The sequence below is a fragment of the Cryptotermes secundus genome, unplaced genomic scaffold, assembly GCF_002891405.2.
Source record: "Cryptotermes secundus unplaced genomic scaffold, Csec_1.0 scaffold83, whole genome shotgun sequence".
Classification (NCBI taxonomy): Eukaryota; Metazoa; Arthropoda; class Insecta; order Blattodea; family Kalotermitidae; genus Cryptotermes; species Cryptotermes secundus.
This window is the reverse complement of record NW_019719357.1, coordinates 139,968-159,544: the sequence shown is the minus strand read 5'-3', so window position 1 is coordinate 159,544 and position 19,577 is coordinate 139,968. Positions and strand designations below refer to the sequence as shown.

The 19,577-nt window shown below is 39.5% G+C and overlaps 1 protein-coding gene across 5 annotated transcripts in view; it reads left to right on the top strand.

Annotated features, from left to right (window-relative positions):
* LOC111864377 (protein winged eye) overlaps positions 1–19,399 on the top strand; it is a 425,251-nt gene extending 405,852 nt beyond the window's left edge. For all 5 annotated transcript variants that reach the window (XM_033751485.1, XM_033751481.1, XM_033751482.1 and 2 more), the window contains 10 exons: positions 2,142–2,329; positions 4,529–4,757; positions 8,314–8,456; positions 10,885–11,106; positions 12,811–13,099; positions 13,177–13,502; positions 13,964–14,161; positions 15,365–15,529; positions 17,870–18,107; positions 18,841–19,399. In XM_033751485.1, coding sequence (XP_033607376.1) covers positions 2,142–2,329; positions 4,529–4,757; positions 8,314–8,456; positions 10,885–11,106; positions 12,811–13,099; positions 13,177–13,502; positions 13,964–14,161; positions 15,365–15,529; positions 17,870–18,082 — 1,973 coding nt within the window. In that variant the 3' untranslated portion in view covers positions 18,083–18,107; positions 18,841–19,399. The remainder of the gene's footprint in view (positions 1–2,141; positions 2,330–4,528; positions 4,758–8,313; positions 8,457–10,884; positions 11,107–12,810; positions 13,100–13,176; positions 13,503–13,963; positions 14,162–15,364; positions 15,530–17,869; positions 18,108–18,840) is intronic.
* Positions 19,400–19,577: the final 178 nt, after the last annotated feature.

Sequence of the window (19,577 nt, the reverse complement as noted above, 5' to 3'; positions counted from 1 at the left end):
TCGTTAAAATATGAAAGAATGGTTAAAAATCTGTCAGTATAACTACAGTTGGTTACTCAAAGTTGAAAGTAAAGTCGGCTCACAAAATATTACGTATATAATATATGTCTCAGGCAGTTGATTATACCCAACTCAGTTTTGGTGTAATTAATTGTTTTGGTGTAATTTATTTTTTTTCATTGCTAAAGCCAGTTAATCATGTCTGGACTATGGCATGCTGATAAGCACGTTTGGAACCTTCTTTGAAATGTCATTATCAGATTCATCCATTGATATTTCTCATGACAGTAATCACCATTCTTCACCATCGCCCCATATGAGTTCCAGCCATATTTCTGTCAATTTTTTAGGTTACCTTCACTTGGACCCTGGTCTCCTAATTTGTGATTTATTCATCATATTCATTTTTGATGCTGCAAAAGGAATCCCATTTTCATTGTTGAGAAACGTATTGATTCCGTTTTATCCTTAATTTGGCAAGTTTGTCTCTGTTTCTACTTTGAGATTGAGCCCAGTATCCTAGGTTTAGATTTTATATCCTTGATTCGTCATTTCCTGTTCTAAAACTTCATTATAATCTGCTTGCATCTCTCTCTTTTAATCCTTTTAGCTGCTTGTATCATAAGGGGAATGTAATAAAATGTAACCCCCATGTAATGTTCCTTGATTCAAGGTTATCCCTCACTGAGTTTTTGATGTCTGCTGTCTCAGGTCAACAATCCGTCTTAATTGACCTCTGTTTAAGATTTGTGTGAAGCCTCATGCTCAAATCTACTGGTCCCAGAAGAAAACTTGAAAGGTTGTTTCACTGAAATAACATTCAGCGCTTTAACTATGTCCGAATGCATTAAAATTTTCTTTTGACAGTTGGCCGTGTCAAAAATCAAGATAAAAACCAACTTTCAAAGATGTACGATTTATCTTTCATCAGGGTTTATGGGAGTTCCTTCTTGTTGCTTAGTATATCAATCAGGAAGAGGCATCATGTCAATGGCAGATGTATTATATGTACGTGTATATGCACCTGCTTGTGCACACACCACACGTGCATGGAGAAAGCCCATCATGTGTCCTTCAAAGAATAGGCTTTCATCATAAACCTTTGGAATAATCACCAGTATGGTGCTTACAGCTTTAATATGCCTTTCCACTTGTCTTGTACATTCTATTTGACAATGAACAAAGCAGGTGTCCAAAATATTGGCTTTTAATTGAGCTTTAATACCACTGATTTCCCTGGAAGGTCTTAATGTATGTGTTTTAAGTAAAAGTAAGTAAAGCTATCCCTGTAACAGTCCGTGAAGGCCCATAGGGTTGTGAGACGTTGAGGGTCCCACATTATCTAGACAATCAGCTCAAAGATGGCGGTAAGGTTGTCAGCCTTACACGCTGGCCGCGCTTTACTCCCCAGGAAAATTATTTAATTAATTTCCGGTACTCATTTATGTTAGACCCCAGGGCCATAGTGTGGCTGGAAGGATTAGGTCAACTGAAAAAAATCCAATGACCTCATCGGGACTTGAACCCGCAACCATAAAATAATCCTGTATTTAAGCATCCTGTTGCATTACTATATCTAAACGGTTTTATTGTACTATACAGTCTGACAACAATGCAACAAATTGTTCTTTCTTTCACTTTCACTTTCAGCACATGTTTTGGCCCCAAATGGTCATCTTCAGGTGCCTCACTCTGCTAAAACTGCTACACTGCACTAATATTATCCATTCATGACTTATGAAACTGCACGCTTCATGATTCAGAATGTCATAATCATAGTCTAACTGGTATGCGCTGAAAGAGTTGTAGTTGTAGTTCACTTAATTTAAATCAAACAAAATCTATTAAGATTTTTCTATTAAAATTTTTCTTTAAATTTTGTAGAATTCTTATTACACCCCACAAGGGGCGTTGTCCATTTGTTTAGATCTGTATCCTTTTCTTCAGTGTGTTATTGCAGCAGCCTGTTTTTCTGTCTCTAAACCTGTTGTTGTGTTATGTCTGCAGTCTGTAATTTTTCCCCGTGCTTGTGCATTGCTCCCTCTAGCAGCGTGTGGTGTTGTCCTTTCTAAAATTTCCCAATTCCATATGATATTTATGACAGTATAATAGAATACAGTGAAGTGTCTGTTGTTTGCCAGCTTCCTGTCAGTTGACGCAGGAACACCTGAACACCGAAAAGCAGCGTGCACTGACTGTTATTTGCGGGCTCTTCTATGCTGGAACCCTGTCAGGAATTCAGGCTCCAGACATATATGGGATCACGCTGGACGGGGAGAGAGGGAACAGACCCCATATTTACCCCCGAGAAGAGATCCTTCAGAATACTGTAAGTGTTTGAAACATAATATTGTGCTGCACACAGAAAGTGTTTTCTTATGACCAGAACCATGTATGTCACTATGCAAGTCCCTTGTTCCTTAACAATAAAACTAAGGGTAATAGTGATTTAATACTTGCTGATTTTAGACATTCACAGACATTCATTTGTGATGTGGGTTGTTGAACAATCGAAGTGTTTATAGTGTAACTTGTAGTGCCATTGCTATGCAACAATTGCGAGAGGAAACATATGTTGCTTGGTAACAGCCAGTAAACATATTAACAATACCCAGGCTATCACCAGGCAACAGTTCGGTAAATGGGTCCCTGTGGCAGTGTATACCCATGCGATGGTGGAGGTATTATTGGACTATAACGTGGAAACACTGTTTTCTGCGAGGTTTGCACGAAAGTGTTATAAGCAGGGTCAGTCAAATTCTGGCATTAGATTTATCAGGAGTTCAGTTGAGTGAAGGGATGTGAAGTAGCGAGTTGGTTTTTTTTATTGCTAGTGGGGTGGGACTAAGTCCCTTGTACTGCGGCCGCTTCTGGCGTATTGAACCAGCCCCAGATGATAGGTGAGGGTGATTGTGGAGCAATTGATGGAATGAAAATTGGCAGGGGAACTGAAGTACTTGGGAGAAAACCTGCCCCCGCGCCACTTTGTCCACCACAAATCCCACTTGACCAGAGCCGGGATCAAACCCGGGCTGCCGCGATGAGAAGCCAGTGACTAATCGCTTGAACTATGGCACGGCCTTAGTGGGTTGATCAGTGAGGTCATTCAGTTTTCAGTTGAGAGTCAGGTTGTGAAGAGTAGACTAGGAGGTTGGTGCGAAATGGCCGCCAGCCTGGGACCCACTTAATTATCAGTTGAGAGGCAGTTCTCCATTGGTGGCTGTGACACAGAGTACCTGAGTGTGGAAAGCTGAAGAATCTCCCTCAGTAGAAGCTGTTGCCAGGAAATGGCTAGTGGAGACTGGAATAGACAGAGGACACTGATCTTTGTGTGTCATTGATTTCTAAAGTGTAGTTTTGAGTGGTGTATGCAAGTGGTCAGTAAATCCAATTCATCCAATCCATACCCCGTCTATAGTGACACGCCCCAAAATACGTGAACAATATTATGTTGCAGCATCCTGTTTCACTGTGTATTCTAAATTAGCATTCTTACTTGTCACTTTCCCCGTGCATCTTCAATGATGTATTAAAATTCATACTTCAAAAGCATTTGTCTCTTTCTTTTATTTGAACAATATGTGTTTAGGCCCATCTGGTCATTTAGGTGTATAAGTTGTAGAGGGAACCGCTGCCCCGTTATCATGATGCTACACTTTGCATTTCAAAGGCATACAACAAAGCAATCACAGCAAGATATTTTAAAAATAATTTTAAAGTATTTTATAAGTTAGACTTGAAAGGATTCTGACGATGGTATATACTGTACTTCTTTTGGACTTCATCCATTGTCTGGTATGTAAAAGACAAAAGACCACAACGTTTCAGAGACTTGATCTGTCTCACCCCTCAGGTGGGTTCATTCATCAGTAATCTGTCAGACGACAGGTCCACAGTCTCTTCCAAAACAGTTCCTCCGCTTAATGCGATCTTCTGTTTTTGGAAAGAGACTATCCAGGAAAAGTGATAATGTGGTAGTTTTTCCATTTGCTTTCCACATCGCAGTACAGCAGCCGTTCAAACCACTCTGGTCACGCCTGTTGCTATACGAACTTGAACCATCTCGTGCATCATTTGCTCTGTGCTTCAAGTCGCTGCTGATGACGCTGATGACCCACCCTCAGGTGGGTAGGGCAGGATAAACCTCAGTTGGGCCCGTCAAAAAGAGTTAGTCTCAATCACTGGAGGTAGGTTTATCCTGCCCTATCCACGTGAGGACGGAGACAAATCCAGTCTCCATTATGGTCTTTTGTCTTTTACATACCAGACAATGGATGAAGTCCAAAACAAGCCAAAAGAAGTATTTATAAGTATTTTACACATTTAAAATGCAAAGTGTAGTGGTGTAGCAATGGGGCAGCAGTTTGTCTACAACTTGCATGCTTGATGCTCACTAGTTGAGCTGAAACACGTAATATTGAAACAGAAGAGATGAATGCTTTTGAAGTGTGGATTTTAATACATGGATGAAGTTTCACAGGGACAGCAAGAAGTGTGATTGCTAATGGAGATGTTTGTTTTTTTTAAGATCATTGAGGTTCGGCCGACTAATATCAGCGAGCTGACGCCTGGAACAAGAGTGTGTGCATATTGGAGTCAGCAGTATCGGTGCCTTTACCCCGGAACAGTGGCGCAGCCTTCGTCTCCAGACCCAGAATTAGACTTGCATTTTGTTAATGTTGAATTTGATGATGGGGATAGTGGCCGCATCAATTTGGATGACATCAGACTCTTACCTGCGGATTACCCCATCGTTGGTAAGTTTTGTATTCATGAATTCTGATGTGTTGTGTTTGTATGTGGAAAGGCCCTATCATTGAATTTAACTCTGAAAGTAAGAATGTATGAACTACTTAAAATGTAAGGTGTTATGAACTTCATTGCATGTTTAGTTTCCTTTGAATTTTGGAAGTTTATATACGAAGGGGGACCCAAAAATAACCGGAAATGACCTGTTGCGCACGCATGCTTTGTAGTTACGAGTTGTGCTGCTAGGTGGTGTTAGCTGGGGGTCTCCCGCGACTGTTAGTGAGCTGGCGTCAGTCTGAGTTAAGTGGTTTGTCTGTGGTGCTCTGTTGTGTGCGTTCCTGTTTCAACCCTTTGGCGATTAGTGAGATGGCCGACTAGAAGGAACAAAGAGTGTGCGTGAAATTTTGCTTTCTGTTAGGGAAAACTGCACTTCACTCTTCAAGTCGCGGCAAACATTCACGCGGTTTTCTCTTTGGTCATCTCCGAGCAAGCGAGGAACAAATTTTGCAGACACCCGTCTCATGTGCAAACCTTCGGTTAAAATTTGCTGGACCGTGCTCCATGAGATGTTCGTTTCCTCAGAAAGTTGGTCAATGGTCTTTCGACGATCTTCATCAATTTCACGCACACTCTTTGTTCCTTCTGGTCGGCCATCTCACTAATCGCCAAAGGGTTGAAACAGGAACGCACACAACAGAGCACCACAGACAAACCACTTAACTCAGACTGACGCCAGCTCACTAACAGTCGCGGGAGACCCCCAGCTAACACCACCTAGCAGCACAACTCGTAACTACAAAGCATGTGCGCACAACAGGTCATTTCCGGTTATTTTTTGGTCCCCCCTCGTATAAGTAGAAAGAATGAACAGTTTTGCAAAAAACCAAGTACTATATATCTGTCGCACGGGGTGGTGTAGTCGTCATTTCAGGTGTGATTGATTGATTCTTAGCTTATACAATAATGACACATAAATGAATGTATAAGGGGTGGGCCTTCTTGGCCCTTGCACCGTGACCACAGTGATCTATTGTGCCTCCCCTTCTGATTATCCCCTCAGCAATTTTGTACGTGGGGGCGTCGAAATAGTCACTTGGTTCCATAAAGTATTGACCCAAATGACGTAGTCTTAAATAAGCTAAGGCCTCACATTCGCACAGGATATGTGTGGCTGTTTCGTTTTCTTCTTGACACCTCTCACAAGTGGGACTGTTACTTAGTCCCAATTTGAAGAGATGTCCTCTGAGGTGACAGTGTCCTGTAAGTAGTCCCACCACCCATCGTAGCTGGTTCCTGTTTAACTTCAACAGTTCCTTCGCTCTTTTAGTAGAGGGTCCTTGTATGAGTCCCTTTGCTTGCCTGAGTCCAGTCAAGGATCCCCAGTATTTCTTGTGATTCATATATGTCCAGTCCCTGATTACCTTTCTGGCGACTCCTATAGAGATGCCACAGGCTGGTTCAGGTCCCATGAAAGGATGTTCAGCTCCAATCTTAGCCAATTGGTCTGCTGTTTCATTACCAGCAATACGCTCATGCCCTGGCACCCATATCAGTTGTACCCTGTTATGTTTGGCCAGTTCCATGAGGGTTTGGTGGAAATCCCAGACCAATTTTGAGTTGATCTGCTGTTTGTGAAGCGCTTTAAATGCAGCCTGGCTGTCAGGTAGAATGTAGATGTTCCTGTTTCTGTAATTCCTATAAGAATGACACGTGGAAAGATTATATACCAGATGATATATAATGTGATCATGAATAGTTAGTGCATAATGGGGAATATCAAAATTTGTACTTCTCTAATCTCTGAATATTATTGAGACAGTAAAATCAAGGAGGATTAGATGAGTGGGAATGTATAGGATGCACAGAAGGAAAAAGAAATGCACACAGAGTTTTGATATGAAAATTGGAAGGGTACCAATGGGAAGACATAGAATAGATGTGAATATTAAAATGGATAATATGGGAGTAGGTTGTGGACTGGAATCATGACTGACATCGGATAAAGGCCACTGGCAAGCTCTTGTGAACACAGTATTAAACCTTTGGGTTCAGTAAAATGTGAGGATTATTTTGAGTAGCTGGGCAGCTGTTAACTTCTGAAGGAAGACTGTGATCCATGGAGTTAGTCTGTTCATTAGTTTACAGTAATTTTGTCTATTAGTGGCTCACGCATCATGCTTCATATTTGTTTATCTTAGAGCTCTGTTTTGTCATACTATTAATGCAATTTATCTTTTGGTAATTTTATGACTTCATGTAAAGTAAAATTCGTGTTTTTTGAAACAGCACATTCTTTCACAGAAGACTACACCAGTAGTGTTGGATTCAAGTGTGGATAAATGGTAGAACCCAAATAACATTACAAATAACTCATTATTTTGGAGTCTGTTACCCTGATTTCTGTTTGATAATCTATGGTTTTATTTCAATGTTAAGAGCATCAGTGTCCTGTCTGCAGCCATGGTAGAAGCTGTTGCGTATGCCCATTGCATTGCTTAGGCAGTGTCCCCCACCATTTTAATTCAGTCATATTATTTCCTTTTTCTCTGAGCTTACTGTTCATTCAGTGAGTTAACTGTTTTACACATTAGTTCAAGCAAGAATCTTCAGGAATGAAGCCCCTGTGCACAATGAGAGTTACCATGTGATCATATTCTGTTAGTAAACAGTGAATTTTACAAGTTCTGAAGCCTGACATGCTTATGTGAATAAAGCTGCAGAGTTCAAGCATAAATATTTTTTTTTGGAAGGAAACATTGAGATTTTGAAGTCAGTTTTATGATTGTGCCTTTATAGCTTCAAGAAATTGGTTATAGTTTGAGCTGACTATTATGATAGGCTGCAGTATATACAGTAGAGTTGTTATTGACATTAAGGATTAATCTTGAACTGGCCTCTTCTCATAATAGCAATATTCATGTTATCATAGGCAATTTTCTGCACTACTCTGACATGATTTAAACTTCAGACCACCTTTTAGAATAACTCCACTTTCATTTCTAGTACAAACAGTTACTTAATCTTAGGTGGGTACTGACATTTTTGGAGGAACTGTTCTCCTCCAGAGCCAGGATAGCATAGTTGTTATAGAGACTGGCTATGAGCTGGATGATCAAAGGGTCAAAGTTTAAGTCTCAGTGGGTGCAAGAATTTTCACTTCTCTGTGTCTTCTGGACTGACTCTTGGGCCCACCCAGCGTCCTATCCATTGGGTACTGGGGGATCTTTCCCCTTGGGTAAAGCAGCCGGGGCGTGGAACTGACCACTCACCTCCAAGTAGTGTCGAAGTCAAGAAAATGTGGGTCTACACGTCCACTCCCCCATATGTCTTCATGGCATAGTGCTTAATTAAGCATAGGGGCAACTTTACCTTTCACTCTTACTGTTCTCCCCTATTTTCAGGATGGAAGTGAGAGAGTTGAGAATTCCTCGTCGTCCTACCAATTTTGACCCTGAAAATTGAGGCAGCATCCACAAACCAGAAGTCCACAATGTGAATTTATCACTTATTAAGTTAATTGGTTAAGAAAGAAGATTGATTTTATTGTCCATTTTCTCCTTACAGAGTATAATCAAGAGCCAGCTTGGGGCTCAGGCAAGCGTAGACGAAGAAACTCTGGTGCCAGCTGTGAGAGTCGTTCAAAAGATAGGAGAGCAAGTGCTGAAACAGCAAATAGCGCAAAGAGTGCAGGAGCTACACAAAAACAGGTGAATTCATTGAGTTATCTTTGTATAGAAGTTTCTTATTTCTCAAATTGTGCAACTGACTGGTTTGTGAGAACTGAAAGTAAAGTAAAGGTATCCCAGTGCCCCAATATGTAGAGCATGTGTAAATAGAAGAAAAGTTCCACACATTCTAGATTAGCAGTTTGGAAATGTTTTTATTTGTGACACATACAGCGTGTACGGCAGGTTTTATGACACACTTGGAAGCTGTGAAATATTCTTCTGAACATAGAAACATGGAAGAAGTTGAAAATATCTCACATGATAGTGTGGAACAAACTACATAATGAGGAGCATCATAACTTATACTCTTTGCCCAGTATAATTAAAATAATCAAGTCAAGGAGGATGAGATGGGCGGGGTATATAGCGTGAATGGGGGAGAAGAGGAATTACAGGATAATGGTGGGAAAGCCAGAAGGAAAGAGACCAGTAGGAAGACCAAGATGTAGGTGTGTGGACAATATTAAAATGGATCTTAGAGAGAGAGGATGGTATAGACTGGATCGATCTGGCTGAGGACAGGAACCAATGGAGGACTTGTGAGCATGGTGATGAACCTACAGGTTCCATAAAATGCTGGGAAATTCTTGAGTAGCTGCACAGTTGGCAGCTTCTCAAGAAGGGCTCAGCTCCATGAGTGAGTGAGCGAATAACTGTGGAACACTGAAAAGGCAACTGGTGAGATTTTTTCCATCCTCTTTGAAACTACTCTGTGACTTTGTGTTCCACATTTACGAAGGCTTGTAGATTTTAAACAAACATGTTTACTTTTCATTTATTTCTTAAATAACTTTCAACTGATTGTTCTTTTTTCAAAAGGAAGTTTTTACTCTTGAGATGATTTAGCTGGGATCGGTGAAATTGAATGTTAAGTTAGGGCTGGGATAGTACTTTGGACCATGATTGCTTTCTTTCAAATTCTTTCCAGTTCATTGTTAAGTAACCCATAAAAAGTAGTTAAATTGGGGAAAATATTAATCGAGGACCATTGATTGGAGATTCCAATATATGGAGCAGTCATATGTTGTCATGCAGTTCGATGTTGTACCGTCTGCAATACTGAAGGCATGGTAAACTAACCCAGAAAAGAAATTGGGGAGAGTTTCAAATCAGGGAACATTAAATGGGGGTTCCATTTTATGGAACGGTAGGTATGTGTCTTCAGTACATAAATGTTCAGATGACTTAAGGAGTGCGGTTTTACACGTTACATTTAGGAAGTGAAGATTGTGATATTCAGGGATGTGATGTCATATAATTACCATTGTTTCAGAGGATCATTTAGCCTCCTTCAGGGTTGAAGTATTTGCACAGCATACCCCATAATAAATAAGGGACGTGTTCTTGAAAATATGTCTTGAAATTCCATGGTGGAAACCCATTTTTTCTGTTGACTCCCTGCTATAGGTGGAAATGGGTTCCTGTGTAAATTTTTTGGTGTACAGTTGCAGTGATGGACTGTGGACTGAATGTCCAGGGTTCGATTCCTGATGGACAAGGTTTTCTTTTCTCCACTATGTCTAGACCAGCTTTGGGGCCCACTGAGCCTCCTATCCACTGGGTAGCAGTGGACGATTTCCCTGGAGGTAAAGTGACCTGGACATGAAGCTTACCACTTATCTCCATCCAGTGCTGAGGTGAAGAATAGTGGAATTATACCTCCACTCCACCATATGTCTTCATGGCATATTTACCTTACATTTTTAATAAAAAAGCAAAACCCTTTGTTTCACACCAAAAGCAATATCAGCCACATAAACGTTAACTTCAGAGAACTTTTGTATTTAGCCTGATGCCATCTTCTCAGAGACAGTCTGCTGCATCCATATAGACTAGCCAATGGCAGTTATGTAGGCTGTGGATCTGAATCTCTTAATAAACAATCATTCCTTAAGAACGAATTTCTAAATCCTTTTTGATTTTTATTTTGTGTTTAAAAATTATTTCAATGTTTTATCTCATGTTGAATTTATAGTCTGGTATCATGAATGTTATTGACATGTTTTATGTTGAAGTTTGGTGTCCTTTGGGGTGTCATGTCATACAGTTTGGGAGATCATAACCAAATTTCAGAGAAAACTGATACTTCCATCTTCAGGGTAGAAGATAGAAGCAGCAGGTTTCCTGAGATCTTGCAGTGATCTACAGATGACATCACATTCCAGAAAACAGCAATCTTCAGTTACCAACATGAGAACCTTAGTCTTTCATGTTTTATAATTTCTGTGAGGGTGAAATTCCTGAACCCATGCTTAGGGCTTGCTGTATCAAGCTGCATGGTGGCCTATCCTAGAAGACCGTAATCTTCATATAAGCTGCTATGATAACCTCAAATCACACATATGGAAAATATTTTTACTCAAGATCGGTCTGCATGTTTCCACTACATTTATTGTTTGTATTATAGGTGCGTCAGACTAAAGAAACCACACCAGCTGCCGATAAAAATACTGCAGAGAGTTCTGAGAAGAAGCAGCAGCCGGTGGCAGCTAGTCCTAAAGCTAGCCCCGCAGCCAAAAACAACAGTAAGGTGTCTGGCGTTACAAGTGCAGGGAAAACAAATGTCACCAGTTGTACAGCTGAGATTCCGAAAGTGCCAATGGACAATGATGTAACAGGAAAGACTGAGGTAAATGAATATTTTTGTTATAATCAGTTTAATGTCATGAATATTTTTCATCTCATTTAAGGTTCTTTTTAGTAGCCGGGATAGCTCAGTTGGTATAGCGACTGGCTACGGGCTGGATGACCAAGGGGTCAGAGTTCAAGTCCTGGTAGAGTCAAGAATTTTCTCTTCTCCATGTCGTCCAGACCGGCTCTGGGCTCCACTGAACTTCTCATCCAGTGGGTATTCGGGGTAAAGCGGCCAGGGCCTGAAGCTAACCACTCGCTCACAGCTGTTTCCAAGGTCAAGAAAATGTGGATCTATACATCCACTCCTCCATACACCTTCATGGTGTAGTGCTTAATTAGTTGAGCACAGGAACTTTACTCTTGGTTTCTTTTATGATGCTGTCAGTTGCCCAGACTGTATACCATTGAATGTTAGGATGATGAGTGTATAATGAATTTGAAAGGATTTGAAAGGAAGCAGCCATGGCCTAATTTGAGGTACTGTCCCTGGATTTGTTTGAAGAGACTGAGGAGAATGATGAAAAGAACTGCCAGCATATCCAAAATCCTGGCCGGGATTTTTGCTGAGCACAGCATTATGAAAAGAAGACTGTCCCTTTTGTGAGCTGTTACTTATGATGAATTTTCTATTTATGATGATCTGCTTGGTGCTGTAATTTTAATATTTTTATTTTATGTGAAAATAGTGAAAGAAGGTGATGGTTTATAATGCTGTTGGTGGAGTCCTTTATAAGCAGCCAGTTGTTCTTCAGTGGTCAAAACAACTTGCCCTTTATTGTACTCCTGAGTTCATTATGATCATGACAGGAGCCAGATAAATTTATGTTCACACCCTCATATTGTGCATATGTAAAATTATGGTTTATTTGCCTCATTGTTTTTAATTACACATTCCACTTCTCTGCAATGCCACAGATAATCAGGAATGCCCTGTAGACGAATCACGGACAGAAATGGATAAGCCATTTGGGTAGAGTGATTGGTGATAGAGCACTAAGACAAATTTTACAGGATAAACGAAAATGATGCTAAGACAGGAAAACCATACAAGAAGATGGAATGAGTACGAGAAATCGTAACAGACTCTATTGTCTTATATCTTGAAGTTAAATAAATATTTAAGGAAAGATAAAGTTGTCCCAGTGCTTAACTAATTAAATATTACATGGTGAGGATGCCGGCACATAGGGCTGACAACCTCACTTCCATCTATGAGCTGATTGACTAGAAAATGTGGGAACCTCAACGTCTCACAACCCTATGGGCCTCCACAGCCTGTTACGGGGATGCCTTTACTTTACTTACTATGTTGAGGATGTATGGGGGGGTGGATTTGTAGATCCACATAATGAGTGGTGAGTTTCACATCCCAGCTGTTTTACTTCCTGGGTGAGATCCTCTGGTACTAATTGGATAGGAGGCTGGGTTGGCCTCAGGGCTGGTATGGATGACATGAAGAAAATTCTTGACCCTACCAGGACTTGAACTCCAACACCTCAGTCATCCAGCCTGTATCCAGTCGCTGTACTGACTGCACTATCAAGGCAAAGAAGAAAAAATTTTTAAATGAAATTTCATGAATATCTGATATTCACATTATATCTGTCACAGTTTTAAAAAATAAAAGGTGGCACACTTCTGGTTTAGAAAATGAAAATTTCAGTTGTAACTCTTCCATTTTGTTGTCCTTGTGTTTCAGTTGAGTGATCGAAGTAGCAGCAGTACTAGCGACCGTGAGAGAAAACGTCTAAAGAAGAGAAGAAGGGAGAAACTGAAGCGTCTGCTGGCTTCTGCGACAGGTGAAAGTGGTCTTACAGGAGGACTGAAGAAACATAGAAAGAAACATCGATGTAGTGGCGGGGAGGAACGCTGCAGGCACAAGCGACACCACAAGCGGCATCGGAAACACCGCCATCGAAATCACAACAGCAGTCGCAATAAAGATTCAAGCAGTGGCTCATCCTCAGCTGATTCGGGATCTAGACCAGGTGTGTACCAACAACAGTGTTCTCTCTTTATAAAAGGTGTGTTGTGAACAGGTTTGAGTCAGTTCTGTTGTCAGCAGGTCTTGCCGATGGTGATGCTCTGTCAAGGCTCTCTCCAGTACTGGAGCAGCTTGACATTTTGGAGATCCAGCAGACAGCAATAAGACAGCTGACCACAGAACAGGAAGCTGTAGCAGCTTCAAGTACCGTGGTTACACCTCCTGTTACAACAGTGACTGCCACACAGAACACAAAGGCAGGTGGTGCACAGTCAACGGTGGTGATCGCTGATGCTGATGGTTCTGATACTGAAGCTGAGCAGGAAGAAGCAGCTGATACAGCAACAGATGTACCAAAACCAACAGGCAGTTCTGTCACTTCCACAACAGACAGCAAGAAAGCGAAAGTGAGTTCAGTTACCTGTTAAATCTATGGCTATGGGAGAAGTTGTAAAACTGAAAATGGAGGAAATGTATACAGAGGTGGTCTGAAAATGCAGTACTTATTAAGAAATAACATAAATACTCCAATTAAAAAAAAATATGTAAGGAGAATTTCATGCATAAAGAATTTAAGAATGTAGACTACATTATTGGGGTACAAAGAGATTGAGACATTTGTAACTTGAAGTTCTCCTTGAGGTGTTGTGGAAATTCAACCAAACTTTTGCTTTTTACGATTCTTTCCATATGTTTCGGAAAATACGCTCCCACCCAGTGATTGTATTAGGTGTGTATTGCACGATTGCCATTAAAGTAATTTCTAACATTTTATGCTAAATCTCTCGTAGACATTTATGGCTATTGTGTGTGAAACTGTATTCACTGATGTGTGTTTATATGGTTGCTGCATTTTCTTCTTACACAGAAAGAAAAAGAAGTCGTAAAACCAAAGAAGGGACGAGACAGGCAGCCTTCAGTAGAGAGCCGAAGTAAAATGGCAGCTTTTTTGCCAGCTCGACAACTTTGGGGTTGGTCGGGACGGGGATTTAAGCGGCCAGGGGCAAAGGGTCGGGGTAAAAAGGAATTCTATAAAGCAATTCAACGTGGAAAGGAGACTATTAGGGTGGGTAATACCTTATTTTATAAGAAACACAGGCTTATCATGTCCATGAGTCAGCCCTCCATTAACTTTTGAATCTATTGATGGATTTTCTTGAAATTTGTTATGAAGGTTATGCCACTAGAAATCACTCTACTTTTGTGCTTAGTTCCTTGATTTTATATTATTAGTAATACCAGAAAACTTGATAATGCTGCATAATTCAAAACTCTCAGATATTCTATGGCTATAGATCTTAATATAACATGCCACTTTTGTAAAACATTGTATTGTGTGAAATTTAGATTTAACTTCTTGTATTCTACAGTTTACATTAGTGCTGTGTAGTTCAGAGAGAGCCTGATGTTTCACAGGAACATGTTGTTTCTGTCTTTAGGGTGAAAGTAATCCATGCAAGATTGCAGCTGAACTTGGTTTGCCATTTGTTTTTGCTGGTTTCTTGCTTGGCTTGTTCTTTAACCATGAAGATGGGGTAATATGTTCATATGAAACATGAGGCTGTCTCCAAACTGTGCGGTGTTACAATTCTGAAAGCTCTATATAGTTACTGCTGTGGTAACCTCAAATTTGACATATAACTTTTCGATTAATGGTGAGAACAAATGAGCAATTAGATCTAGGCACATGGAATTTTATAAGGAGACAAAAGATAAACATTCCTATGAATCTATTATGAAAGGTTCTTCACATGTTAACAGTTTCTGTCATGGTGACTGTGTTTGAAAATTTTGAGGTTATATTGGACAAATTCAAGCCACCCAAAATCTGTACTAGTGGAAATTATGCATAGAAATTGATCACTTAATTGTATGAATGTTAATATTATTCTCTTTAGTTTTGCTGTACAGGTGATTTGAATGAAAGTATGTCTGTGAGATTTTCCCATGAAGTTCTGAAGTAATGAACTTTTGCATTAATGAACAGAACGAATCGCTGCAGCCTTTTAAACTGAGAGTTTATTGCATAACCCATATTTTCATTTGCTCTGCATATGTGACATCACATAGCATAAGAACCATTTCTTATTGATGCAGATGTCATTAATTGGAATCTAAGGCTTTTAATATTTTCCACTTTGTTTACTGCGCTTCCTTACGCTGACTTAACACACATTAATGAAACTGTCATTATATCTGCATATATTGTTCAAAGTATTTCTGTTTCTGAGAAAGAAAATTAACATCATATTCCTTTTATGCTATTCAGGTAGGCGACTCTGCCGTTTTCTTGTCAACGGGCCGCCCTGACCGACCATACATTGGTCGCATTGAATCCATGTGGGAATCCTGGGGTACTAATATGGTAGTTCGTGTCAAATGGTTCTACCATCCAGAGGAGACAAATGGATGTCCTGCTCAATTGCAGTACCCAGTGAGTGAATTGCCTTCTTTTCATGTGTACTTTGTCCATAACTGTAAATAAAGTATGTGACAGGGCAGAGAAAATCACATTCGCAGTTGTAAGGAAGGAACTAGGTTTTTATTCAGTGAGTAGAGCACATAGATGATGACAGAGGAAAGTTTCACCAACTTGAAAAGAACGGGGCAGTGATAGATTCCCAAGAATTGCAGTTTGTTTGAATAAAGTGAATATGGAGATAAGCATGATTTTTGGTCTTGAAATTTACGTTGTCTCGAGTATATTCAGATGCATTATTTCTGAATCTGGATCTTATTCAGTAATCAAATGTAAGGGTGGAAGGATTCCTACTTGGTTGAACCAAGTTGAAATAGGAAGGATTGTTTTACTCCCTTACCAGATGACACAAACAGATTCAGTTTTTCAAATGTTGCATATGAAAGAACTCAGGTGACTGGGCAACGGCCAAAGTAAAAGTGCTGTTATTATTATTGTAACGTGTTTACGTTACTGAAGACGCCATAGAGATTGTTAATTGGTTTATTCAACAACCTACAAATCACGGCTACAATTAATTACAACAATATTGCGGGGTTTCACACTTTATAACCCTAATCGCAATAATCTGTTTACACTGTTGCTGGGTTTCACAATTTATAACCCTATTCGCAGATCAGATCACGCTATTGTCAGTAGACTACACGTTTCACAGTACGGGAGCTATACAAGTGTCACCCTGTTACACACTCCCAATTAATTCTCAGTTACACACGCGTCCGGTACTTCTTTCTGCGATGGCTGCTATATTTCAACTCAACTCGTAGGCTGCTGCCTTGAGAACTGGTGATAACGCACTCGCTTGACTACTACTTAACTTGGTGACTGCCACATTACAACTAACTTCGCAGGCAGCGCAGCTCTCTTATATAGGGGCTGTGTTGGCCTGTTACGTAGCAACGCTGTTACCTCACGCCGTGTTACGTCACCGCGCGTTGCGCATTATGATACCATGCGGAGGGGGGATGACGGAGCGCTGACTCACCCGCCGCGCCACTGCTGGTGGGGGGGGTTCACCATTGCGCAACATGTCACGTTATTATTATTATTATTATTATTATTGATTTATGTTAATGAAATTATTATTATTGTTCTTGTTTGTTTGTTTACTTGTCTGCATTATTGTGTTTTCCTCCAGTGCTTGCCTGTAATTTGTCTTTGCCTTTATGTTGTGTTTGTCCATAATGTAATTACTTGTGTCTACCCTGTGCTCTGTCTGTAATTGGCCTTGTGGCTGTTGACTCGGCACATAAATAGTAAAGAATTGAATTGAATTATTATTATTCATTATAATGTGCCTGTGTTGGGAAATATTTCAGCTTAATTTATAGAGATATTGGAAAACCATTCAAAAGATGGTGGCTGTAAAATTTTAAGCAGAAGAAGAACAAGGATCTAAGTCCACCCACTCACCAGTTATACATTTTATTATTATTATTATTATTCTGATTTTAATTATGCAGGAAGATATCTTTTGGTGACTTTTCTGTAAAGATGTTTGGGTTATGACAAAGTATTTGTACTTCTCTGTTATCCTCCCCTAAAGACTGCTCTTGTATCCGTTTTTATTTCTTCCTTGCCCTGCTTTCTACATATCTTTCTTCACTTGAAAAAGTTACTCCATTTGAGCAGTGACACACTGATATAATGTGTGTAAAATATCTTTGATAGTGCATTGTCATCAGGTAGTGAATTAGATTGTTATATCATTGTTAGAAATTTTATTTTCAACATATGATGGAACAGAAATCACCATACTGAACACACAAGAGTTTTCTCCTGTAAGGTTGTGTGCTCAAGGTATGGCATACCTTCAAAAATGCTTTAGACAGACAGTAAATACAAGTGTATAAGGTATTTTATCTAATTTGTCATCTCTTCCTCACCCTCCACTCCCCATGTTTTACAGGGATTCTTTGTTATAATGCTTACTAACTTTTTCAGTTTAAAATTTGCATGAAGTCATCATTGATCATTAAGTATTATTAGTTCCATAAATAATGCATAAACACTTAGGGTGTCCTCAGGAAAATGTTTTAAATTGGAAACATATTTTTGTTATAAGAAAGAGATTCCTGAAGATGTGTGAAAAGTATGAATGAAACATTTTGAATTAATAGAGATTGATGATAAGTTATAGTTGATGGTTTCCAGATGTGTCTGTGACAGCAAGTAATGCAGTCATCACAAAACATAAAATTTATTTCATGGAAGACTTTCACTAGAAATGTGAAGCGATAGAAAATGGAATCGTCTAAAGAGATATTCTGAATTATTCAATTTTTTTATATCCAGGGGGCACTTTTCGAGTCACCACACGTTGATGAAAATGATGTGCAGACAATTTCACACAAATGTGAAGTGCTACCACTGGAGGGCTACACAGGTCGGCTGGGCTCAGAACCGCAGCGCTACTCCACTGTATATGACAATAATGACGTCTATTATCTTGCTGGATATTATGACCCTACAACAAGTCAGCTGACATTGGAACCGGGTGTGGTGTAACAGATGTTTGTGCAGCTGTTTTCAGGTAAGTACAGCTGTGAAATATTGTTAGAAATACAATACATTGTTACATTTTTAACACTTTAGAATGATAATTCTGAAGCATACTTTAAGATTGTCAGGATTGTGAGGTAACATTATACAGTAGGGTCCCTGTATAATGCTTCTGGATTTAAGATTTTGTCTCAGTTAATATTCATGTTTAGGCATATGCCAGAATGATTTCATTTGAGTAAAAAATGTGGAATAATTTGAAGAACAAAAGCAGGAACAAGAATTTATTCTACTATACCAATTTTTCCACTGGAATCACAATTTGTAGCACTAGCTACTGTTTTAAAATACGTACATTGAAGTATATTGTTTATGAGTATTCTTTGTGATATTAGATCCACTTCTCATTGAATCAATAAAAATAAATCACTTTCACCCTGAATAGCTAGTGTTACCAGCCATTTAATTTCTGACAGCTTGGACAATTTGTTTGCTACCGCAGAAAGCAAAATCAGTTCTTTAAAAATTTGAAGTTTGAGACTGAAAAATCAACTTTTGAATTGAGATTGAGTTATCTCCTTTCGTGAATTGGTCTCACAAATTTCAGACTGTCACATGCCTTTTCAGTTTCTGTAGTACAGCTGCAGAATGTTGGCTCAGTGTTCCCTCTGTTCAGGGTTTTCCCTGTCCAAATCAGTATGCACTGGAGTATTTGTATTTGTCCTGAATTTGATGACTTCAATGACAAGTTTTTTAATTTCTAGCAATTAGGTATGAAGTAGTATGACCTGGGATAGCCCAGTCATTGGCAGGCTGTGGGCCGAACAACCTGGATTCTGCAGGAAGCAGGATTTTTCTCTTCATCACCATGTCCAGAGATGATATGAAGGCCATCCAGCCTCCTGTCAAATGGGTACCAGAGGTTTTTTCTCCAGAGCTGAAGTGGCCAAAGCGTGGAGGTGACCATTCAACTGTAACTACTATCAAGATTAAGAATGAATGTTGCTATGTCTCCCTTCACCCATATATGTCTTGATGGCATATTGCTTGATTAAGCACAGGAGACAAATTTCACAGTGAAACAGTTTTGGTATTTTTGAACAGAATCTCCTGTTTTCATCTTGTAGTCCTCCATTTGTGCAGAGCGACTGCTTTCCTTATACAACTCTTTATTGACCGTCGCAACACAACAAACAGAAAAAATCAGGGTCAGCGCCCAGCCATGTTTCGCTAAACGTTTCAGCCACTGATGGCCATCATCAGGCAAACACATATTAACAAACATATACCATTGAACTGCAGTGCATTAGATTGGATACAATGTTATTAATCATTTAAAATACTTTGCGTAAAAATACAATAAGTCAGATTATATAAAAGAACCAAAACTTATTGTATAAAACAAGATAAAATTGATGTTATATAACATTGAATCAGTCGCTGATATTTTACCTTTCGTACGTTTGGAAATCCAATATTTCGTTTATATAAGAATGCATAG